Source organism: Helianthus annuus, chromosome 9, assembly GCF_002127325.2.
Source record: "Helianthus annuus cultivar XRQ/B chromosome 9, HanXRQr2.0-SUNRISE, whole genome shotgun sequence".
NCBI classification, from domain to species: Eukaryota; Viridiplantae; Streptophyta; class Magnoliopsida; order Asterales; family Asteraceae; genus Helianthus; species Helianthus annuus.
In genome coordinates, this window is record NC_035441.2 from 15,562,932 (window position 1) to 15,589,953 (window position 27,022).

The 27,022-nt window shown below is 37.1% G+C and overlaps 2 protein-coding genes across 2 annotated transcripts; both read right to left on the reverse strand.

Annotated features, from left to right (window-relative positions):
- Positions 1-342: 342 nt before the first annotated feature.
- LOC110877218 (F-box/kelch-repeat protein At3g06240) lies at positions 343-1,715 on the reverse strand. The gene has a single exon (XM_022125382.2). It carries the CDS (start codon positions 1,701-1,703, stop codon positions 600-602), a length of 1,104 nt encoding a protein of 367 aa, XP_021981074.1. The 5' UTR covers positions 1,704-1,715; the 3' UTR covers positions 343-599.
- Positions 1,716-20,097: 18,382 nt separating this feature from the next.
- Positions 20,098-26,645, reverse strand: LOC110874128 (F-box/kelch-repeat protein At3g06240-like). Its single transcript, XM_035977345.1, has one exon. It carries the CDS (start codon positions 21,385-21,387, stop codon positions 20,359-20,361), a length of 1,029 nt encoding a protein of 342 aa, XP_035833238.1. The 5' UTR covers positions 21,388-26,645; the 3' UTR covers positions 20,098-20,358.
- Between the last annotated feature and the right edge of the window lie 377 nt (positions 26,646-27,022).

Sequence of the window (27,022 nt, forward strand, 5' to 3'; positions counted from 1 at the left end):
TAAAAAGTTGGGTTATAAAACGTTGAGCACTTTTAAAGTGAACCTCTTGGAAAAAAAATTTCTGGATTCGCCACTAAATATCAAGTGCAACAACTTTATATGGAATTGGGACGTTATAAAGCATTTGAACACTTTTAAAATTAGTACATCTATGTTTATTGTGTTAGAAAATCCATTGGTTAGTTTGGCTCTTTTTTTCTTGTCTAGAAATATATTAACATAAAAATACATAACCAACAATTAAACATTTATATCTATAAAATAGAAATTTTCAACCTAATATACATAGTATTAGTAACAACTTGAAACTTAAGCTAAAAGAAAGTAACGACATATAATACAAAAATTTTGGTCGGTCAACGTGTGAAGGTACCCACAAAACTTCTAAGAAAATCCATGAAGATCTAGTAATAATGTAATATCAAATGGATATTCATGAAACCATTGGCAGACTTACTTATGGGTTGACAGTGCGGCCCGCCCCTCATAAAAATAGTTTATTTTATAGGTAAAAATTTCTGATCGCTCTTCTTAAATGTTTGGTTAAGCACTTCGTTTGCCCTCAGAAAATAAGTCCTGAGTCCGCAACTGCATAGTCGCTAACCATAAGGTGATACCAAAGTCTCGGTATACACGACCCAAAAATGCCAATCCGTACTACATTTCTTGAATCTTTTATAAGTATTTTCTTTTATATTAAATCTCACCAGGTCCCATGAATCCAAATCAATCACAACATCATCTCCATGTGTAAAACACACCGGCATCATTCCATAATCACATGGAAATCTAATCCAATCTAGTTTAATCACCTTACTCCATGACCTTTTAACACCATATTCTTTCATCACCCACACATCCATATCTACACCATCTCCACCATAAACTACATATAAACAACCTTTCAAATCTCCCACACTCCAAAATCCACTTTGCTCATTTTCGAATTCGCCACTATTTGGTAAGCGAATTTCAAGAAAACGCTCGCCCTTTACGTTGAACGAAAGAATAGTTTCACTATTGTTCAAACCGCCATTATGCCTTACTATCCAATGAATTGCGCCGTTGGAAAACGACCCAATTTCATCAGGATCGTTGATGTTCATGTGGGCGGTTTGGATCGTTCTCCACGATCCGGTTTTAAGACTGAAAACTTGAGAAGTGATAGTATCGCTAGAAATGGAGCGCGACGCTCTAACCATCTTGTAATCGTCGATGGAAAAATCATACCCGAGCCCATAAAAGCGAGTGGCGTTGGAGAATGGTGTTATTGGGTCCGGTATTAAACGAGTCTTTTGAGTAGTTGGGTTCCACAAGAGGATAACATCATTATAACAAACAAAGAAAACCAAACCATAGCAAGAGCCTAATGCCTTTTCACCAACTGATTCTTTTTCTAAAGGATCTTTTAAACTGATCATGGCATTTGAATTATTATTATTATTATCATCGTCGTCGTCAATGCCTTCATAACATGATGGTGATTCATAGTTGACCGAGTGCAACGAATGAGTTGACATGATTAACACTCGCGAATGATTAGTGTTGGTATCCGAGAGGGCACGACGATGATGTAGTTTGATAAAACTCGGAGATGATATTAAAGAGGACCAATGCTTGGATACTGATTTGAACTGGCCTAAAGACTTTGCAGGTAATCTTGAAAGAATGTCGATTAAGATATCATGAGGAAGATTAGACATTGCTTTTAGTTTTCTTAATCAGATGAACCAACATACCTTTTTTGATTCATATAGAACTCACACCCCCCCCCCTTTAAATTGGTCATAGTCAATTGTCTTGGTCAAGATCATTGAATGTTTCAAGTCAAAAGTCTTGCATGCATCCCCCCCCCCCCCCTTTACTAAATAGACTGAATCAAAAAGAGTGACTCACCACATATAATATAGTCTAAAACCGGGTCAAAATGACCTATTTTAACTCTATACGTTATTTTATATGTATATTTAACAACAACAACTATACCTAGTAAATCCCACTAATAGCAAAGCTATTTATAGGGTCTGGAGAGGGTGGGATATAGACAGACCTTGCCTCTATCCCTAGGAATAGAGAAATTGCTTCCAGAAGAGACCCTCAGCTCCAAAACGAGCAGCATGCCAGCACATCAAGTCAAAGAATATAGAAATATAGAATATAGAAAAAAGAAATCACTTATACCAAGAAAGTGATCAGACTGACACAGTATAATATAAATCATGTATAATAGCATACAACATCATTTGAGCATAAACACAAGAAGTCAATCACCGGTAAAGTCATTTAACGAATAAGAAAAACCTATGTCCCTAAAATTCACCTAAGACCTTACTGCAATATCCTCTAGAAGTCCTTTACTCTAATCTTACGTCTCCACGAACTCCTATCTTGGACCACGTCGTCAGAAAGATGCAACTCTAGTAAATCATGCCTATATGTATATTTAACAAAACCCTAAAATCCAGCTATTTTATCGCTATTTATAATTAAAAAAATAACCGAAATCCTGCTATTTATGGCTACATACCCTATAGTGATCTTCAACCTATACGCTATGCAGTGGCGGACCCAGGGGTTTTTTCCTTGGGGTGCAGAATTTTTTTAAAGATTTTAGACCCCTAGCTATATAAAAAAAATTGTTCATAGCGGGTCGGATCGGGTTGGGCCGGGTCGGGTAGGGATGAGATCGGTACGATACCGTAAATACCGTTACCGAAATTGAGAAAATATTGATACCGATTACCTTATCGATTCGGTACCGGTATTGGTACCTGTATTTCGATACTTTACCATATTAGTACCGCTTTGGTGTCATCCATTGTTTTACCTAAAAAAAATTCATATGCAATCCATCCATCCATTATTAATTGAACTAGAGTAATGTATAGAGGAATGTAAACAAAGGGTAAACATATTAAGTATTCAAAAACATAAAAGTTTAAACTTTATAACTTTTTAACACATAAAAGTTTAAACTTTTTAACCTATCCTAAAATCCTATTATCTCGTGACTCTTGAACAAAATCGCATAAACATCAAAATAACAAAAAAAAAAAAAAAAAAAACAAAAACAAAAACAAAACATGTCGCTGGGGCGGCCTGAATTAACCAGTTTGCAGCCGGAATTTTGCAGTCGCCGACCGGAATTATGCTGTCGCTGGGGCTGAAGTGAGGTAGAGGGAGGGCGGGAGTCGTTGGCAAGTGGCAGCGATTTGTGTGTGTGTGTGTGTGTTTTTTTATTATGTGGACTGATTTTTTTTAACAAACCTAGTAGTTGGGTTGAGCTTGAATGGGTATTAAGTTATTGGGCTTGATGGATTGAGTTAAGTTTTATTAAAGGGCTTAGTGGGCTAACTTGTTTACCTTATTTGACCGGGTTTCAATCCGTGTTCACAATTTTTTTTTATATAAATTCATAACATTTTTTTCTAAGGGGTGCGGTCGGAATTTTCCAAGGGGTGCGAACGAAAATTTCCAAGGGGTGCGGTCGGAATTTTTCGCGAAAAATACCACTAAATTTTTGTTTTTCAAAAGGTGCGGCCGCCCACCCACCCTATAATGTGTGTCCGCCCCTGACGCTATGCTGTTCGATATAGCTTCCATAGCGACCGCTATTGATAACTATGTTTCAAGTCAGGCATTATAATTTTAATACAAGTCAAAGAGGTTGGGTTTATACCCTATTGTAAAGGTGAAGAATCATAATTAATGTTGTTCTAACTTTTTTACAAGTCATCAATATTCACTGATTCATGAACCTTTTTACTCTAACTGAGAACGGCTTCAGGAATTTCTCACTAGCAAAAGTTAAAGGAAGCTGTTCATCATCAACCAATTCTTCGTGATCATCGTTTTCTTGATTTGTAGTGTTTTCTGAGTATAATTTGGGCTCGTTTGGTATATCTCAATACAAATTCTTTAATATGAATTGTGTAGTATCAGGGTCTCTCCAGTACTTTCTGCAAAAAAAAATAAATTATTATATATTGACTCATCTATATTTAATATATGTGTGGTTTAACTCATCTATAACACCATATTATTGACTCGACCCGAATTGTACCGTACCGAAAAAATTATTATATATTGATAGTCAGACGACCTTAAAAAATTTCCACCCTTAAAAGAATCTCTGGCTCCGCCAGTGCTTAGAGCATGATGCAACTCCTTCCACAAATTTCTACATTGTCATGTATAAGAATTATTTTAACACACAAGTCAGTAACGGGTCGGGTCGATATGGGAAAACTCTTTTTTTTTTGTCCGTTTTTTTATTTTCTTTTCTTGATAATACGTATGCCAGAGGTCCCATTAATTTAAGCTAAGTTATAGGCCATCCAAGTATGCATTTGGTTTCTTCATTCATGTATACCAGTTTCAGCCACAAATATTTCGAATGATAAAAACGCTCTTGATTCTTTTTGAGAAAAATGCAATTTGCATTCCTGTGGTATGTGTGAAACATCAACCTGAGCCCCTAAATTCTTTTTTTGGTTTTTTGAGCACCTGAGCTTATAAATTCATAACACTTTGAGTCCCTCCGTCAATCTTCCGTCTGTTTGACTGTTTAAAAATTATGAAATATCCTTTATACCCTTAATGATAAACAGATATAATTCCTAATTCCCTAAATTGATCAAACTGTTTCATAACACAACTGATCTCATACAAACCCTGGAACCCTAATTCCCAAATCGATCGATCCAACCTGAGCTATTGTGAAGATGTCTCAAAAATCCGCTGCAAGCTCCAACAAGAAATCATCTCATGGCGGGGAAGCTTCTCAATTCCTCTGTTCATGTGGTGCAGCGACTTGGTACAAGGTTTCAACGACTGAAGCTAATCCAAATCGACGCTTCTTATGCTGTGTAAGTTAAAATTATAGAAGAAAGATTGAAGTTAATTATATGGCTATTTCCTGATTGATGTGTTTTTACAGAAGAAAGATTGTGGTTTTATACGGTGGGCTGATACACCTTCATCTCCAATTTATATTCATGCCCTGGTTGTGAGAAGGTAATACCAGTATTGTTAAGGAGCATGGAAAACAAAGATGATTTGCCAATTAAGAAAGCTAAGGAAGTGATGTTTTTGAAGATGTGTTTATTGTTTACTTGGTTAATGATTGTGGTGGTTTATGTGTATTTTTAGTTTAATGTAATGAATGTTGGTTATGTGTCTTTTTTTTGTTAATGTAATGAATGTTGGTTAATGTCTTTTTTAAGTTTTAGAAGTTCAGTATGAATGAACAAGTTTAGTATCAGTTTAATGCTATGAATGTTGCCGTTGATGTGTAGAATAACGAATTGGTTGAGGAAGTGGCTGACAATGAGTTGGACTTAGTGCCGTCTGTGCTGAAGGAGGAGTGGTTTGATGACTATGATGCTATGAAAGAAGTGTTGAAAGCAGAGTATGAAGCGTCTCTTCCAGATCCAGCAGCGGACTACGACTCAGAAGAGTTGGAATGGGCTAGGTGGGAATGTGCAGTTCAACCACCGGAGGATGATTGGTACCATGATCCGTACCCGGGGGAGCATTCTTCTGACTCTGAATGGTCAAATGATAATGCTCATTGGAAGTAGATTGTTAGGGTTTTAAATGTTTGTATTGACCGATTGGATGAGAGTCGGCATGTGTTTGATACGTTTAATGAAATTTAGTTGTGTTTGAGACTCAATGTGTTTGATACATTAACTGCATAAACAAGTCTTTATAGCAGCCACAAGTCTTTATAGCAGCCACAAGTCTTTATACCATAAACTGAGTTAACTGCATATACATAAACTGCATAACCATATACATATACATAAATTGCAGTTAACTACATAAACATATACATATACATAACTGCAGTTAACTGCATAAACATAAACTGCAGTTGACCATGAGCAGCATAAACTGCAGTTAAACATAACTGTATAACCATAAACTGCATTAACATATACATAAACTGCAGTTAACTGTATAACCATAAACTGCATATACATATACATAACTGCAGTTAAATGCAGTTAACTACATAAACATAAACTGTAGTTGACCATAAACTAACTAAACATAAACTGCAGTTGACCATAAACAACTCTTTATACATAAACTGCAGTTGACAGGTCTTAAACCATACATAAACAAGTCTTATAGCAGCCCCTGCATAAACAGGTCTTAAACCATACATAAACAAGTCTTAAACCATACATAAACAAGTACTTCACAAAACATAAACAAGTCTTAAACCATTGAAATCAACCTAACTAAGCTTCACTCGAACTTGGTGCACCTTGTGTTGCAGTTTGAGATTCTTGAACATTCTCCCCTCCCTCGCCCTTACATGTCCTACTGTTGTGACCCACGGTTCCATACTTGCTACACTTGCCCTTCATGGTTTTGTTTTCTGTAACACCCTTAATAATTTAACATAATTTAACTAAATAATTCATGAAACTTTATAAAATCAGAGTTTACAAAAACCTTTCGAGTTTAATTCCATACATACTTGTGATGATACCAACCACATCCAAGATATTGCATAACTAGATAAAAGTAACCCCTGCTAGTATACTAATCACTAGTTCGAGGGATTTAAAACATAGACAACAAAAGAAAATACGACATGTTTAAAGTTTAGACAAAATTAAGTTTAGTGCGGAAGCTTCGAGCTATGTGTTCGGTTCTTGACATGCACTTGATCGCCATCCGGGAGGACCTCATTCATACCTGAAGTCAAACACTAAAAACATTAGTTTAGACTTTAATAAGTTACATATAAACAATCCCCGACATCAAAAACTAACAAACAAAACATAATTTTTCTGGGTTCCACCGTAACTTACGGTGTCACCGTAAGTTACGGTGAAGCTGGGATGTTTTTGGTTCTGCCGTAACTCAGGAGCATCTCACCGTAACAGTTTGAGCTCCACCGTAAATTACGGTGGGACCGTAATTTACGGTGGGCTCTGCACATTTACCCTTCTACTATTTTTCAACTTTACAAGTTCATAACTTTTTACTCGCTTGTCCGTTTTAGCCGATTCTTTTTACTATGAGTCCGTAATGAAATTACGGACTCAACCATGTAATTTTTATGTCGCGGAAACCAAGATTCCGACAATCGGTTCACAATTTCCTTGTCTCAATTATCCAACCTTTAGTGAAGATGCATAGCACCTCGTCCCCATTCTTAAAACCCTTTTGACGTAATTACCCAAACTCCCGGGCTCATCTATTTGATGTATTTGTGCCATTCCATGGCTTTGCATTCCCGTAGGACTATTTACTTGTTTCTTCGGAATTCAAGCATTCCGTTTCAAACGACACTTCCATCGAGCTTCTATTGTTTGACCCGATATCCCGGGTTCTTAGTCTTAAAATTTATATAACCAATTTAATAACGTGGTACAATCCACCACTTAACGAAATATGAGACTTTCAAGTCCCTATTCTCATAATTCTTTTATAAAAGCATCTTTTGACCCGTTTGGCTAATTAGTGAAAACTATCACTTTGTTGACATGCCAAACTAAATTCTAAGTCTTTATTTTGACCCGTTTGATGGTCGGGTGCACTTCATCACTTAAACAACGCATCAAACGCATCCTTTACACTACAACATAAATTTCATTTCAAACCAAAGCATTTAAGCATAAGTTAACGGGACTAAGTCACGTACCTTCAAAGCACACCTTTTCCGCGGGTATCACCTCCGGCGTGTCCACTTGACGTCCCGGATTCCTTGCCTAAAGAGTCCAATTTCATAAAAGATTAGAACTCTTTTTCATAAGCTTTAACGCATTCATTCATTACATATGTAAATCTGCGTTTTTAGCAATCTTTAAGATTTTAATCCTCATTTAGGCGTTTTATCAAACACCTTGCGGGTCAGATTTTTACATGATCTAAACCAAGTTCATAACTTGTATTTATCACTCAAATCAACTTTAATTAGACATTATACACATATTTTAACATCAACAATTTCAGAGATTATCTCACAATTTCAATTTTCACTAGAACAAGAGTCTTAATCCTAGTGTTTATCAAGTTCTACTAACTTACTAATCACCCACTATAGTGATTTTGATTTCTACAACTAACATGCAAGATTTTAACAAGAAATCATCTAGGGTTTGTCCCTAGACTTCACATTACTTCCAATTTCATGTTTTACAACACATAATCAAGCTCAACCTTCGATTTCAATCTCATGCAAGAATTTGAATTGTATCAAAATAACCTAATTTGACATACCTTATGACCTTCTTGACGAGGAGATCACAATTCTATGTTCAGATTTTGATTACAACATGATTTGAGCCTTCAATTTAGAGTTTTTGTTGATGTTAGGGTTTTGGAGGTGTGGGTGTCGCCCCCTTCTGTTGTTGATCGACCAGAACCTCAGTTTGAGGTGTTTGGTTTGTTTTAATTACACAAATAATAACAATAGTTTCAAAGTTGTCAACATTAGTCCCTCCACTTTGTTTTAATATTTAGTTTTGGTTAATCTAACCTTATTTCTAGTTATTTATAAACTCATAGTTAACTAGGTTATAATTCCCTAGTTGGATAAATCCTTGTTTATTTAAACTTTATAATTTTAAATATAGAGTTTTGTATTTTCGGGATGTTACAAGTCCACCCCCCTTAAAGAGGGTTTCGTCCCCGAAACCAAATTACGTACCGAATAGCGTAGGATAAAGCCGTTGCATTTCTTCTTCGGACTCCCACGTAGTATCCGCACCCTTACGGTGTTCCCATTTAACCTTCACTTGGTTGATCTTTTTGTTTCTCAAACTCTTCACTTTACGATCTAGAATTTCAATTGGCCTTACCGCGTAGTTAAGGCTGTTATCCACCTCGATATCGTCGTAGTGGACACGAGCAGTTTCGTCCGCTAAACATTTACGAAGATGTGACACGTGGAATGTGCTGTGTACTCCACTCAACTCCTCAGGTAGCTCGAGACGGTATGCTACCTTTCCAACCCATTCCACGATTTCGAATGGCCCAATAAATCTTGGGCTCAACTTTCCTCTTTTTCTAAATCGAATTATCCCCTTCCACGGCGATACTTTCAACATTACCTTATCGCCCACTTGAAATTCTATTGGCCTCATTTGTTTATCCGCATACGACTTTTGTCGATCCTGAGCTGCTTTTAAATGAGTACGGATTATGTCGATCTTATAATTTGTAGCTCGGATTATATCAGTCTGAGCTAACCCCCGTGGACCAACTTCTCCCCAACAGACCGGGGTTCGGCACTTTCTACCATATAACATCTCGTATGGAGCCATTTTAATACTCGTGTGATAACTGTTGTGATATGAGAATTCGACTAAGGGTAAATGGACATCCCAACTGCCCCCAAAGTCGATAATGCAAGCACGCAACATATCTTCCAACGTTTGTATTGTTCTCTCACTTTGCCCATCCGTTTGGGGATGGTAAGCAGTGCTAATAAAAAGCTTGGTTCCCATTTGTTCTTGGAAACCACGCCAAAAATCCGAAGTAAACCGGGTATCTCTGTCGGACACTATGGATATCGGTACTCCGTGACGCGCCACAATTTCGTTGGTATACACTTCGGACATCTTTTCTGATGTATAAGTCTCCCGAATCGGAATATAATGTGCACTTTTTGTCAATCGATCCACAACTACCCATATGGCGTCAAAACCACGGCTGGTTTTTGGAAGTTTGGTCAGCAGGTCCATCGTAATTTGTTCCCACTTCCAAACTGGAATGTCTAATGGTTGCAGCTTACCGTATGGTTTTTGATGCTCTGCTTTGACTTGTAAACAAGTCAAACACTTCTCCACGTACTTCACGATATCTCTTTTCATTCCGGGCCACCAATAATTTTGTTTTAAATCGTTATACATTTTGGTCGCCCCCGGATGTATCGAATAACGAGATTTATGGGCCTCGTCAAGTAAAAGCGCTTTGACCCCACATGTATTGGGAACCCAAATTCTCCCAAATCGAGTTTTTAAACCTTGGTTGCCGTCCTCCAAGTCCTTCAACTGCCCTACTATTCTTTCTTTCTTCACATTCTCTTCCTTTATTGCTTCACTTTGTGATTTCCGAATTTGGTCGAGCAATCCCGATGTCACAATTAGTTGCATCGATCGGACTCGAATAGGCGCATAATCTGTTTTTCGGCTTAACGCATCCGCTACCACGTTAGCCTTCCCGGGATGGTAATGTATATCACAATCAAAGTCCTTGACCGTCTCCAACCACCGCCTTTGCCTCATATTTAATTCTTTCTGATCGAAGAAATACTTTAGGCTTTTGTGGTCGGTAAAAATAGTGAACCTTACCCCGTACAGATAATGCCTCCATATTTTCAAGGCGAACACCACCGCCGCTAGCTCGAGGTCATGAGTAGGATATCTCTTTTCGTGAGTTTTCAGCTGCCTTGAGGCATAGGCTATAACCTTGCCTCGTTGCATCAGAACGCAACCAAGCCCCGAATGCGAGGCATCCGAGTAAACTATCATATCATCCGTTCCATCCGGTAATGACAATACCGGTGCTTGTGTCAATTTTTCCTTAAGCGTTTGGAACGCCTTTTCTTGGTCCTCGCCCCACATAAATTTCTCCTCCTTGCGGGTTAGTTTGGTCAGTGGCATGGCAATTTTGGAGAAATCTTGTATGAACCTCCGATAATAACCCGTAAGCCCCAAAAAGCTTCTGATTTCCGAAGGATTCTTCGGTGGATTCCATTTTGCCACGGCTTCTATTTTTGACGGGTCTACTAATACCCCATTTGCATTAATGACGTGCCCGAGAAATTGCACCTCGCGTAACCAGAAGGCACACTTTGAAAATTTTGCATACAACTTTTCCCTTCTGAGCGTCTCCAAGACTTCGTACAAATGTCTTGCATGTTCCGCTTCGTCCTTTGAGTATATTAAAATATCGTCAATAAACACTATTACCGACTTATCTAACATGGACTTGCAGACCCGGTTCATGAGGTCCATGAAGGCCGCGGGCGCATTTGTTAACCCAAAGGACATCACCAGGAATTCGTAATGTCCGTATCGCGTACGGAAAGCCGTCTTCGGTATATCTTCCTCCTTGACTCTCAACTGGTGGTACCCCGATCTAAGGTCGATTTTGGAGAACCATTTAGCACCTTGTAATTGATCGAATAAATCGTCAATTCTTGGAAGTGGATATCGATTTTTCACCGTGAGTTTGTTCAACTCGCGGTAATCGATGCACATACGCATACTCCCATCCTTTTTCTTAACAAACAACACCGGCGCGCCCCACGGTGACACACTCGGGCGAATAAAGCCTTTGTCGAGGAGATCTTGAATTTGAGACATTAACTCTTGCAATTCGGAGGGTGCGAGCCGATACGGTGCCTTGGCTACGGGTTTCGCGCCCGGAATCAATTCGATCCCGAACTCTATCTCCCGTTCCGGCGGTATTCCGGGTAGGTCTTCCGGGAACACATCGGCGTAATCGCGTACTACCGGCACGTCTTCAATCTTTAACGACTCCTTATTTGGTTCATTTGCGTATATCATGAATGCTCTACATCCGTGCTTCATGAGCTTATGAGCTTTTAACATTGAGCACATAACAGGTTTTCCTTCCTTCTCACCACGTATGATAATCGATTTCCCACTTGGAGATTTTAGTTTTATCTCCTTGCGGAAACACATGACTTTCGCATTATGTCGGGATAGCCAATCCATTCCGACCACTACTTGGAACTCTCCCATGGACATAGGAATTAAATCTATCGGGTATTCCTCATCATCTATGCTTATCTTACAATCTCGACATATGTCACACACAAGGAAGCTTTTGTTGTCACCTATTTCTACCTCTAATGGCATAGGTAATTTTTTTAATACAAAGGAAGGATGTCGAATAAGTCCATGTGAAATAAAGGACTTATTCGCACCCGTATCGAATAACACATGAGCAGGAATTGAATTTATGGCAAATATACTTGAGACCACGTCGGGCTCCGTTTTCGCCTCCACTGCCGTTAACTGGAAAGATCTAGCTTTAGCTTTTGGTGCTTCGGTGTGTGCACTCTTATCTTCCCTCTTTCCGGACAATTCCAGGCACTCGGATTTCTTGTGACCCGGCTGATAACATTTATAGCATACCGAAACTTTCCCCGGGCACAATGCAGCCGTGTGCCCTGTCTTCCCGCATATAGGACACTGCTTGTCCTTAAACCGGCACTCTCCCTTGTGCCCTTTCCCACATACTTTACAGCTTGGCGAGTTACTTTTTCCTTCTTGCTTCTTTGATGAGTCATTCACGCGTGCCTTTTTAGTAGGACTTGGATTAACCACTTGCGCCCTTCTTTCACCCCTCTCAACTTGTTTCTTCAACTCTATCTCTCTTTCCCGAGCGGCGTTGATGATTTCGGTGAGGGTTTCATACTTTGAGGGGGTCATGAACTCCCGATACTCTGCGCTTAGCATATTATAATAATAATACACCTTCTGTTCTTCGGTCGTTACCAATTCATCACAAAACCTTAATTTGTCAAGAAAGGTTCCCGTGATTTTATCAATGGATTCGCCCTTCTGCCTAAGCTGGATAAATTCTTCTTTGATTCGATTGATAACCGCCTTGGGACTGTGATGTTTAAGGAAGGGTACCTTAAACTCATCCCATGTCATCGCCTTCGCTTCTTCGCTACCGATTTCCTTTTTCTTATTATCCCACCAGTCTTTTGCTTGACCTTTCAGTTGACCCGTGCCATACGCCACGAAGTCATTCGCGTCACAGTGGGTTCTCTCAAATACCCCTTCTATATCACTTAACCACCTTTGGCACACTATCGGGTCCACTTCTCCGTTGTAAAGTGGTGGTTTGCATGCCATAAATTCTTTGTACGAGCAGCCCTTACGCTCTACCAATTTCTCCTTGGCTAAATTCGCATTATCCTCCAGTTTCTTTATCCTTTCATCCACCACTGATAACACCGTGGTTTGGATTTTGTCGATGAAACCCGACAAACTATTCTCAATTGCTTTTCCTACCTCTTCAGCAATCACTTCTCTCATTTGTTCGGTGACTCTTGGCACCGCTTCGTCATTTCCCTTATCCGTCATCTTTGAAACTGAAATGTTTACATTTAAACGTTAAACATTTCGTTTATAACATAGCTTCTTTTGTTTTGGTTTAGTCACGTTCTCAACTTGCTTTAACCGTTTAAATTTGGGGCACTTCCCGGGTTTGAGTGTGTTAACACGCTCTTCCCATGCCTTTTAATTTCTTTCTTACTCACATATAGAACATAATTTGTTAACATAATAAGTTAACTCTTACCGGACGATCGATCAAGCTTGAACCGAACACTTTTGTTGACAACCTTAAGCTCTGATTACCAACTTGTAACACCCTTAATAATTTAACATAATTTAACTAAATAATTCATGAAACTTTATAAAATCAGAGTTTACAAAAACCTTTCGAGTTTAATTCCATACATACTTGTGATGATACCAACCACATCCAAGATATTGCATAACTAGATAAAAGTAACCCCTGCTAGTATACTAATCACTAGTTCGAGGGATTTAAAACATAGACAACAAAAGAAAATACGACATGTTTAAAGTTTAGACAAAATTAAGTTTAGTGCGGAAGCTTCGAGCTATGTGTTCGGTTCTTGACATGCACTTGATCGCCATCCGGGAGGACCTCATTCATACCTGAAGTCAAACACTAAAAACATTAGTTTAGACTTTAATAAGTTACATATAAACAATCCCCGAAATCAAAAACTAACAAACAAAACATAATTTTTCTGGGTTCCACCGTAACTTACGGTGTCACCGTAAGTTACGGTGAAGCTGGGATGTTTTTGGTTCTGCCGTAACTCAGGAGCATCTCACCGTAACAGTTTGAGCTCCAACGTAAATTACGGTGGGACCGTAATTTACGGTGGGCTCTGCACATTTACCCTTCTACTATTTTTCAACTTTACAAGTTCATAACTTTTTACTCGCTTGTCCGTTTTAGCCGATTCTTTTTACTATGAGTCCGTAATGAAATTACGGACTCAACCATGTAATTTTTATGTCGCGGAAACCAAGATTCTGACAATCGGTTCACAATTTCCTTGTCTCAATTATCCAACCCATTAGTGAAGATGCATAGCACCTCGTCCCCATTCTTAAAACCCTTTTGACGTAATTACCCAAACTCCCGGGCTCATCTATTTGATGTATTTGTGCCATTCCATGGCTTTGCATTCCCGTAGGACTATTTACTTGTTTCTTCGGAATTCAAGCATTCCGTTTCAAACGACACTTCCATCGAGCTTCTATTGTTTGACCCGATATCCCGGGTTCTTAGTCTTAAAATTTATATAACCAATTTAATAACGTGGTACAATCCACCACTTAACGAAATATGAGACTTTCAAGTCCCTATTCTCATAATTCTTTTATAAAAGCATCTTTTGACCCGTTTGGCTAATTAGTGAAAACTATCACTTTGTTGACATGCCAAACTAAATTCTAAGTCTTTATTTTGACCCGTTTGATGGTCGGGTGCACTTCATCACTTAAACAACGCATCAAACGCATCCTTTACACTACAACATAAATTTCATTTCAAACTAATCACCCACTATAGTGATTTTGATTTCTACAACTAACATGCAAGATTTTAACAAGAAATCATCTAGGGTTTGTCCCTAGACTTCACATTACTTCCATTTTCATGTTTTACAACACATAATCAAGCTCAACCTTCGATTTCAATCTCATGCAAGAATTTGAATTGTATCAAAATAACCTAATTTGACATACCTTATGACCTTCTTGACGAGGAGATCACAATTCTATGTTCAGATTTTGATTACAACATGATTTGAGCCTTCAATTTAGAGTTTTTGTTGATGTTAGGGTTTTGGAGGTGTGGGTGTCGCCCCCTTCTGTTGTTGATCGACCAGAACCTCAGTTTGAGGTGTTTGGTTTGTTTTAATTACACAAATAATAACAATAGTTTCAAAGTTGTCAACATTAGTCCCTCCACTTTGTTTTAATATTTAGTTTTGGTTAATCTAACCTTATTTCTAGTTATTTATAAACTCATAATTAACTAGGTTATAATTTCCTAGTTGGATAAATCCTTGTTTATTTAAACTTTATAATTTTAAATATAAAGTTTTGTATTTTCGGGATGTTACATTTTCTCCACCTGCAACTTGATCCTCACTTGGTGCATGTACAACATTCTCCCCACCCTGCCTCTTGCATGTCCTACTGTTGGGTCCCAAATTTCCGCACTTGCTGCACTTGGTTGTATTGACCTTCATGGTCATTTTTCCCTCAATATCAAAATGAGCTTCAACTTCAGCCTCACCAACTGATTTCTTTCTCTTCTTTTGTGGCCTCCCAACCTATTTGTCATTATATTATACTACAATTAAAAATAGAAAAGGTAAACTGTTATAAATGAGATTACCTATTAAAAACCACTAACCTGCTTATGGTGTTTGGGAGGCAGAAGTGTCACACCCCGAAATTATCAGAGCTGGCGTGACTGGACTGGTATCTTCATTGCACAGCGGAAGCAAATAAGCTAAGACTTCTAGAAATTGAGCGCCCACTAAGTACTCGAATCTCCAATGGTTCTCCTATTCCAACCGTTCCATAATTTTAAGAAATGATCCTGAGAAAGAAACATGCGAAAAATCAACATAAAGTTGAGCGAGTTCATAGTTTGTTTGTAAAAGATTTGAATAAATCTTTTGAATAACCGGTTTGTGAAATATTATTGAGAAAACGAATTTAGAAATCATTTTCTTGTCAAGTTATATGGAAACTTTGTGATTGTAACGCATTATGTTCGTAGAACCATGTATTTGTAAACTCTTGTATTCGTAATGTTCGTATAACCATCAATGCCCACCCTGACTTTAACTCCATGCCCGCATAAAATTAATATAATATTTTTATAGATAATTAATATTAATTAAAAAATAATTATAAAATTAAATTTAATCTAAATTTAAACAATTCGTATAGGAGATAATATAATATTTTAAAATATTTATCAGATTTCAAAATTATTTATCCTGAAATTAAATTAATATAACGTAAATGAATTATTTATTTTATTAAGAGTAAATTATGATTGTGGCCCCTGTGGTTATATCACTTTAATCCTTTTAGTCCAAAAAGAATCTTTTAGCATCTGAGCCTCAACGTCTTTTTTCTAACCATTTTGGCCCCTAACACTAACTCTATCCATTTACTTTTAGGGGCTAAAAGGGTTAGAAAAAAAGACGTTAGGGGCCAAAAGGGTTAGAAAAAAAGACGTTGTGGCTCAGATGTTAAAAAATTTCTTTTTGGGCTAAAAGGGTAAAAGTGATATAACTACAGAGGCCAAAATCGTAATTTACTCTTTTATTAAACTAAAGTAGCTAAGCGTAGAACCTATTTCAAATATATTTATAAGGGCTAAACAAAAATATTAATCAATTTTTATTGGTTCTATATTTTTATTTCCGTGTTCACCTCTCAACTCAAATACGGTGATCGCTATGTTTACGTGACATTTATAAGAACCATCACCGCAATCACCTCATCCATCGTTTATCGAGTATATCCGTTAGTTTTTTAAAGATATAAATTTTTATTAGATTCATTCAATCTGTGTAATAAACGAGGTTTTTTTAATATATAACATTTTTACTTTTTACTATACAAAATTACATTTATGCAACTCGTGTACTACACGTGGTTTTTAAAAATATAACTTTTTTTTATTATGTGGTATATAAAATTAGATTTATTCAGTCAATATAATACATAGAGTTTATAAAGATATAACTTTTTATCGTTTGGTATATAAAATTACATGTGCTCAACCCGTATAATACATGAGATTCTTAAAAATGTAACTTTTTTCATTATTTAATATATAAAATTAAAATTACTCTACCCGTACAATACACGGAGTTCTTAAAAATACAACTTTTTTATTATTTAATATATAAAATTACATTTTACAACCCATGTAATAAACGAGATTTTTAAATATATATTGTTTTATTATTTGGTATATAAAATTACATATTTTTAAAGATATATATATATATATATATATAGGGGGAGCCGATAAAATGAAAACCACTCCCAGTTGTAACTACCGCGATAACCACTTTCCACCAATTAGACTTTGCCACATATACAATATTATTTTATAACTCAAAGGGTATTTTGGTCATTCACCCCAAATGTCAAATATCTCCCTCTCTCTTCATTTAAAGCCAACAAACCTTCTCTCTTCATTTAACATCTCTTGTCTTTCTCTCTCTTAAAATATAAAACCCTCATTCTCTCTCAAAAATCATATGTGGATTAGTTTTGCCAGTTCCACCATGGAAACCAGGTGGCCCATCCCCGGAAAAAGCCTACAAAACCACCGCCGTAGATTCCATTTCTTTCTGTGTAGATTAGATCGCTACAAGCTTGTTGATTTGGTGAGGAGATAAGGATTTCATAGTCTGTCATAGTTGTATGTGGACGGCTACAAGCTGTTGTCAGATTACAAGTGATTGGAGCCGGTTACCGGCGCTCCGACGTTGCTTTTTGCCGTCACCCCCCGCCCCGCCTGGAGCTCCTTCTACCTTTCTCACACTCAGACACCGTCACCTACTCTCTCTCCAACACACTCTGTCTCTCTCTCTTGTCCGATTACAGGTGATCGGAGTCGGTCACCGGCGTCGCTTTTTACCCGTCACCCACCCCCATGGTGGCTGCGGCGTGGTTATTTGTGGCGGAGAAAGAAGCTGAAGAGAGAGAGAGAGATCGAGGGAGGAGAGAATGGGAAAGAGGGAGAGAACCGGAGAGGAAGAAGGGGGCCGACGGCAGACCGTCGGCGGCAAATGGAACCCTCGGTAAACCTCCTTTACCAATCTTTCTTCACTTTTCTGTTTTTTTTTTCTTACAACAGTCAGATCCGAGTCACTCCTAAAGAGGGGGTGTTGCTTTTCAGGTTGGTAAAATGATGATGGTAGCGATGTTTGAGGACGAAGATGATAATCTTTTGGGATTTGTCTGTCTTTCTTTGATTTTTTGTCCGATGAATTCTGTGTGACTATGTGGGTTTGATGAACTCTGTGGGTTTGATGGTTTGATTTTTTGGTTGGGTTTCTTTGATTTTTTGCCTGTGTTCTTTGTTTATCTGGTGATTTTGATCAGTGGACTTTTGTGGGTTTGATATGTTTGGATGATGGGCGGCGATGATGAAAAAAAAACGCCGATTTTGATGACGATGGCGCGGCAAGGACGACGGAGGGTAGGTTTTTTAAACCTGCAACCCCTCTTTTGCGGCCTTTTGATTATCGGTTAATCTGAGCCAAACCCCGTTTTTTTTCGAGATAGACTTTGTTTTGATGTTGTTGGTTTTTATTCCCCCCCCCTAGTCGATGATGATAACGATATATCTGAGACATCTCCCGAGTTTGCGATTTCTGGGTGCGTTCGTTTTTGCGTAAGTAAGTTTTTGTAAAAAAAAAGTTAACCCGTAAACTTTTTAACGTAAAACGTAAAAAATAAAACGTCAAACGTAAAACGTAAAACTTTTTAACGTAAACCGTAAACTTTTTATCGTAAAACGTAAAAAACGTAAAGCGTAAAAAGTGTTACGTAATTTTTTTTCGTAAGTTTTACGTAAAACGTAAAAAATTTTACGTAAAACATAAATTTTTTTCGTAAAACGTAAAAAGTTTTTCGTAAAACGTAAAAAGTTTTAGGTAAAACGTAAAACGTAAATTTTTTTAGTAAAACGTAATAAGTTTTACGTAAATGTCATTGAAAAACCGGCGTGTAAAACGTAAAAAACGTTAACGTAGAAAACCGGCGTGTAAAACGTAAAAAAACGTTAATGTAAAAAACCGGCGCGTAAAGCGTAAAAAAACGTTAACGTAAAAAACCGGCGCGTAAAGCGTAAATAACGTTAACGTAAAAAAACGTCGCGTTGAAAAAACGACGCGTGAAAAAGTCGGGCGTAAAAAACAGGGCGTCAAAAAACGAGGCGAGAAAAAGCCGGGTGTAAAAACGACGCGTGAATAAGCCGAGCGTAAAAAAACGGCGCGTAAAAAAAAACGGTGCTTGAAAAAACGGCGCGTTAAAAAACGTCGAAAAAACGACGCGTAAAAAACGTGTAAAAACGGCGCATTAAAAAAACGCCGATTGAGAAAAACGACGCCTTAAAAAACGGCGCGTTAAAAAGCGGCGCATAAAAAAACGGCGCGTAAACAACGACGCTTGAAAAACGGCGCGTAAAAAACGTCGCGTTAAAAAACCGCGTTAAAAACGGCTCGTCAAAAAAACGTAAAACGTAAAAACTTTAACATAAAACTTAAATTGTAAAAAGTATAAAAATATTTTAAAAAAATCTGAATTTAAAAATGTTTTTTAATAAAGAAATTATGTTTAAAAAATAAAAGTAATAAAAAACATTAATGAATAGGACAAAAAGACAATTAAATATAATATATATAAAAAGACAAAAAAAGTAATTTTACTTAAATACCCTTTTCAATTAAAATATTAAAGACATAATAAGACAAAAAATACTTAATATTATTTTTAAATACTTTTAATCTTATCCATCCATCATCTTGATCTAATGGCTAGAAAGTGGTTCGCGCAGTTCTTACAACTGGAGGTGGTTTTCATTTTAGCGGTCCCCTATATATATATATATATATATATATATATATATATATATATATATATATATATATATATATATTATTTGATGTATAAAATTACATTTATTCAACTCGTGTAATACACGAAGTTCTAACCTAGTTAACTATATAGATAAAAGACAAAACTTGTAATTCAGTCGTCACTATATTTATGTTTATGCTGTTAGGAAATCCAGTGGTCATAGTTTGGCTCTTTTTTTATTGCGTATAGAAATATAATAACTTAAAAAGTACATAACCAACTATTAAACATTTATATCTATGAAATCAGAAATTTTCAACATAGTATACAATAGTAGAAATATTTCTCTACATTCACTAGAACTACTTTATTAATGTAACAACTTGAAAGTTAAACTACAACAAATTAACGACATATTTATAATAAAAATTTAGTCGGTCGAAGTGTGAAGGTAACCAAACTCTTCTAATAACATCCATGAAGATCTAGTACTATCAAATGGATATTCATGAAACCATTGGCAGACGTACGTTGAGAGTGCGGCCGCCATTCATAAAAAAATAGTATATTTTATAGGTAAAATTTTCTGATCGCTCTTCTTAAATGTTTGATTAAGCTCTACGTATGCCTCCCAGAAAATAAATCGTGAGTCCACAACTGCATGAAGCCATAGTCGCTAACCATAAGGTGATACCAAAGTCTCGGTATACACCACCCAAAAATGCCAATCCGTACTACATTTCTTGAATCTTTTATAACTATTTTCTTTTACATTGAATCTCACCAGGTCCCATGAATCCAAATCAATCACAACATCATCTCTATGTGTAAAACACACCGGCATCATTCCATAATCACATGAAAATCTAACCCAATCTAGTTTAATCACCTTACTCCATGACCTTTCAACACCATATTCTTTCAAATCTCCCACACTCCAAAATCCACTTTTCTCATTTTCGGATTCACCACTATTTGGTAAGCGAATTTCAAGAAAACGCTCGTCCTTTACGTTGAACGAAAGAATAGTTTCACTATTGTTCAAACCACCATTATGCCTTACTATCCAATGAATTGCGCCGTTGGAAAACGACCCAATTTCATCAGGATCGTTGATGTTCATGTGGGCGGTTTGGATCGTTCTCCACGATCCGGTTTTAAGACTGAAAACATGAGAAGTGATAGTATCGCTAGAAATGGAGCGCGACGCTCTAACCATCTTGTAATCGTCGATGGAATGATCATACCCAAGCCCATAAAAGCGAATGGCGTTGGAGAATGGTGTTATTGGGTCCGGTATTAAACGAGTCTTTTGAGTAGTTGGGTTCCACAAGAGGATAACATCATTATAACATACAAAGAAAACCAAACCATAGCAAGAACCTAATGCCTTTTCACCAACTGATTCTTTTTCTAAAGGATCATTTAAACTAATAATCGCGTTTAAATTATTGTCATCATCAATGCCTTCATAACATGATGGTGATTCATAGTTGACCGAGTGCAACGAATGAGTTGACATGATAAACACTCGCGAATGATTTGTGTTGGTATCCAAGAGGGCGCAACAATGATGTAGTTTGATAAAACGCAGAGATGATATTAAAGAGTACCAATACTTGGATACTGATTTGAACTGGCCTAAAGACTTTGAAGGTAATCTTGAAAGAATGTCGATTAAGATATCATGAGGAAGATTAGACATTGCTTTTAGTTTTCTTAATCAGATAAACCAACATACTTTTTTTGATTCATATAGAACTCATCCCCCCTTAAATTGGTCATAGTCAATTGTCTTGGTCAAGATCAATGAATGTTTCAAGTCAACAGTCTTGCACGCATAACCCCCCCCCCCCCTGTTTACTAAATAGACTGATTCAAAAAGAGTGACTAAGGATGAAGTTTTCCACCTACACCACATATAATATAGTCTAAAACCGGGTCAAAATGACCCATTAGATAGACGTGGGAAATGGGTGGGTCAGGCAAGCTGAGCAACGGATCAAAACCCCTTCAAGTCATAGTTGTTAATAGCGAATAGCGATAAGGTACCTATATCTTACATAGTGAATAGCAATAAATAGTGGGCGCTATATTATAAATAGTGATACATTAGAAAAAATAAGGTTTTTTATATGTATAGTATATCAAAATACTATGATACATACGTTATTTTATATGTATATTTAACAAAAACCAAAAATCTGGCTATAAAATAACTGACATCCTGCTATCTATGGCTACATACCCTATAGTGATATTTGACATATACGCTATGCAATTCGATATAGCTACCATAGCGACCGCTATTGACGATATACTTCAAGTCAAGCCATTATAATTTTAATACAAGTCAAAGATGTTGGGTTTGGTAGTCTGGTTGACCTTTTAAGTATAACTGGTAATAAGACCCGCGCGCGTTGCGGCGTGGGTACTTCGCAAATATCGAACGGATTAGTCCAAGTGTTATGTGATGTGTTAACCATATGAAAACGCACGTTTTGACGTATTCGATTGAAGTCAATGTATCCTATAGTTGCATTGCGATTGGATTAAAGCGTAACGTAAATCGAATTTATATCGTACAATCATAACGTATTATACGCGATCCGACTAACTCGAATTTATATTGTCAAGCCAAAAACTCTAGAGGGGTCAAAGTGGCATTTACAAAGTTCATAAAAAGTTAAGTGGTTAAAAATTGCATTTCCTAAACTTAAGGGCTACGAAAGGGTAAAGATAAAATTTGATAAAGTTTTGGGGTAAGAAGGAAACTATAACAAAGTTGGAGCTGAAAAGGAAACTACCACAAAGTTGGGGTGTCAAAAGCAAACTACTTGTAAAATAGAGTAGGAGTTTAGGGACTAAATTTGCTATTTTATGAAACTTTGAAGTTACCAAAGTAAAGGGGCTAAAATTGCAACATCGTGAAAGTATGGGGGATGGGGAGGCAAAGCCGGTGAGGTTTCCACTGACTTTGTCTTTTGACGGGTGGAAACATATAGAAAGACAAAACACGATTCGTAAAACATAGGGCGTAAAAGAGAATTACAAAAAAGTGTAAAACACAAGGTAGACACAAAATGTAAAATACAATGTCTAAGACATTTTCATAAAACACAATGCATTGGCATTTGCAAAAGTATGAGTTGTAGTCTAGGGGTTACAATTGTAATTTTTTTTTAAAAGTTGGACGGGTGTAACAATGGAGTAATAGTACATGGGCTAAAAAAACAAATTCTAAAATGACAAAGTGTAAAAGTATATGGGTGGTGGTGAAAATGTGTAAAAGATGAGGGGGTGTTGGTGGAAATGTAAAAGAAGAGGGTTGGTATGTAACTATGTAAGAGCTAAAGGGGTGATGGTGGAAAATCAAAGTAAAGGGTTGTGCTGGCAAGTTTGAAAGATGAGGTTGTAGTTTTGAAAATTCAAAGTAGAAGTTTTAGGGAGTAAATTTGCTATTTTATGAAACTTTAAAAATTACAAAGTCAAGAGGCTAAAATACAATATTAAAAAGAATAGGGGACAAGGAGGAAAGCCGGTGGGAAACCCACCGACTTTCTCCTTTAAGATTGTACTAGTAATAAGACATGCGCGCGTTGCGGCGCGGGTACTTCGTAAATATCGAACGGATTAATCCAAGCGTTATGTGATGTCTTAACCATATGAAAACGCGCGTTCTGACGTATCCGATTGAACTCAATGTATCCTATAGTTGCATTGCGATTGGATCAAAACGTAACGTAAATCGAATTTATATCGTACAATCACAAATTTTATTTGTTTATGTTGTACAGCGATCGAAAGTGAAAAAAATGAATATCAATACCGGTTCTAAGAACATTGATATTGTCCGGTGAGTATTGATTCGGTTTGTAACAGTACTAATCAAGGATGATAAAACGTACAAAATAAAATGGTGTCGCGTGTTCGTATAAGCCAAAGAGAAAACATGCAGATTATTATTATTATTATTATTATTATTAGAGAAATATATAAGACTATATTTTTTTAAAGAAAAGCTGTATTTGTTATCTATGCAAAGTGTGTGAGTGTGATATTAAATAGTCACGTTTCATCCTGTTGCCCCTCTCTTTATTGCTCTAAATTGTGTATTGTGAATAAGAAAAAGCTGGTGCCAATTTTTTTCATTATTAGCCTTGTTTAAAAATCTTTATTGACGTTTCAAAACTGCTACAAAAACTGTCTAAAAGTAGTTTTTATTCTATTTTGTTAGCATGTTGGACCTACGTTGGGTCCAGGTCAAATAATTCCATCATCGCCAACTCGTATACAGCCGCAACGCAGACAAATCGAACCGGTTATTAACCGGTTACAATTTTTGTTAATAACCAGTTACGGTTTACTTTTTTGTGCACCTCTAGAATGTGTTATACATCTTCTTTTATCTGATAGCAGCACAGCTAGTAACCTGGCCAACCACCAACGCTTTCCCCGATCTCTCGGCTCTGACGCCCTAACGGTTAGGTAAACGGCTATTTTGTGCACCTCTATAATGTGTTATACATTTAGCGGCATAGCTAGTACCTTGGCCCAATTGCCTAAGAGCAGATTTATCCAACGTGATATTGCTTAATGTGGCACAACGAATGCGCATATTATCATTTCCTTGCATAACACGCATGTAAACGCTTCTTATTCTGTATACGGTAAAAGAAATTCAGTATCACAGTCGGATGCAGCCTCTGTCAGCAAGAGAATGCTACTGGAAACGCAATCTCACAACATGAGGCTAGAGGGGAAGAGAGGCTAGACGAAGGACGGACGAACGGACCCTTCCTTCGCCGGAATCGGTTACGGAAATAAGAAGGATGAGAGGGATTGGGGAAGAGTTGCTCTCACTGTCTCACACACACTAACACACATTAGTATCTTTACCTTGGTACATGGTTTCAAATGAAGATGTGATTTTGGGTAAAACAAAAAGGGCTGAGGCATTTGAGATTTTTTTTTTTTTAAGTTTTTGGTGTTATTATATTGATATTGATTTTTTATGTAATACCAGCACCAAGGTCACATTAATCGAATGTTAAAACTTGCTAAAATCTTCAATTCCAAAGACCTCTTTATCATCTTTGTGAACACCGAGTTCAACCACCAACGCCTTCTCCGATCTCTCAGCTCTGGCGCACTAACAGTTAGGTAAATGGCTATTTTGTGCACCTCTAGAATGTGGTATACGTTTTGTTTTATCTGATAGCGGCACATCTAGTACCTTGGCCCAGTTGCTTTAAAGCAATTTTATCCAATCTGATATTGCCTAATGTGGCCCAACGAATGTGCATATTATCATTTCCTTGCAGAACACGTATGTACACGCTTCCTATTCTGTATACATTCAAAGAATTTCCGTAACTCAGTCGGATGCAGCCCCTTTCGTCAACACGATGCTGCTGGAAACACAGTCTCACAACATGAAGCTAGAGAGGAGGACAGGCTAGCCGAAAGACCAGGCCTTCGCCGGCGTCGGTTACGGAAATGAGAAGGATGAGAGGGATTGGGGTGGAGTTGCTCTCACTGTCTCACACTCACTAACACACATTCAGACACATTAGTCTCTTTAGCCTGGTACATGGTTTCAAATGAAGATGTGATTTTGGTTTAAGGAAAAAAGGCTGAGGCATTTGAGATTTTTTTAACTTTTTGGTGTTACTATATTGATATCGTTTTTTTATGTAAATCCAGAACTAACGCAAGGTCACGTTAACCGAACGTTAAAACTTCCTAAAAACCTCAATTCCAAAGGCCTCTTTATGACCTTTGTCAACACCAAGTTCAACCACCAACGCCTTCTCCGATCTCTCGGGTATGACGCCATACACGATCTACCGCCCTTTCACTTTGACACCATGTTTGACGTGTATAGAAGTGTTCAAAGGCATATTCGAAAAGTATTAAAACTGGGTAGGGATTATTTTCAAATTAAATGCATATTTACTTTCATGACACCATTTGATTTTCGCTATCCAAAGTATTAATTTTACGGCACAAACTCATTGAATTTACATGGGATATCACTATTCAACTATACAAATTTCCGATAAAACGTCTTTTATTTTATTTATCATACACATGGTAAAGTTTACTTTCATTTACTCTGGTCCTGTTTTGAAAACTAACCAAAACACATTATTCTACATTTCTTATTCGATTCGATTAGTGGGTAAAAACGCGACACAACACTTTAAACAACAACACTTAATTGAGTAAAGAAGCAAGTGGTTAACTAAGGGATATATTCGTCCGGAAGTCTAGCAGGGATACACACTTAGATAGTTAGATAATGTCCCTTTCATTCACCAAAATTTGCAAAAAAGCAAATTTAGTTTACAGACATTTATAAATGTCGAGACATCCCAACAAAATTTCATAAAGCCGTTGTCTTCGGCAAATAACAAAACCAACCATACATGAATCAAGTTAATTCAGTTTGACATAAGAGCAGCACACATGAAACCTAAACTCAGTTAAGAAACCCTAGACTGTGAATTAAAAGGAATGTGCTAAGGGAAACTCACCTGAACAGCAAAATAAAGGTCCTGGTAGCCTGCAACTTCAAAGCCCTCTAAACGATTTGAAATCGTAGAGCTAAAATCGTGAAACCCATTGCTGCAATTCGTTATAGCATTACCGGAATTTGATGATTTCTTGATTTCTTATGTGTTCTGATCTTCTGAATTTTGCACTGAGGACTTCCGATTGCTCTCATCTGAGAAAAAAGGTGAAAGTAGCACTTGGAGATAATAGCAGAAGGGGACACACCGTTGCAGGATACGTGAAAGCTGAGAAGGAAAAGGGCGAGGTGTTTTGGTCGGTGGCAAAGGCCACCGACTTTGTACTTTAAGATATACTAGTAACTAGTAATAGTAATAAGCCCGCGCGCGTTGCGTCGCGGGCACATCGCAAATATCGAATGAATTAGTCCGAACGTTATGTGATACGTTAACCATACGAAAATGTTTGTGTTCGACGTATTCCAAAATGCCAAAGCAGAGGGTAGTAGAAACATAGAAGGGACTAAAATGGGTAATTCATCAATAAATATTGTTTGGAAGTCTCAATTCGGTGTCGGAACAAAAGTAAGTTTGTGCTTTTGATTGGTAACAACAATCTCATTGAAGTCATATGTAAGTCTTGAGCATGCCCAAATCATATAAACGAACATACAACCAACACTCAAAGAAGATTTTAAGCTGATATAACAGTGAGAAAAATATAAATGGATGGCAAGCCCCTCGTTTGTCCAACAAATTCATTCAACTCATGACCAATTCCTTATCCATGACTCGTTAACCATTTTAACCAGCTGTTGCTAACCT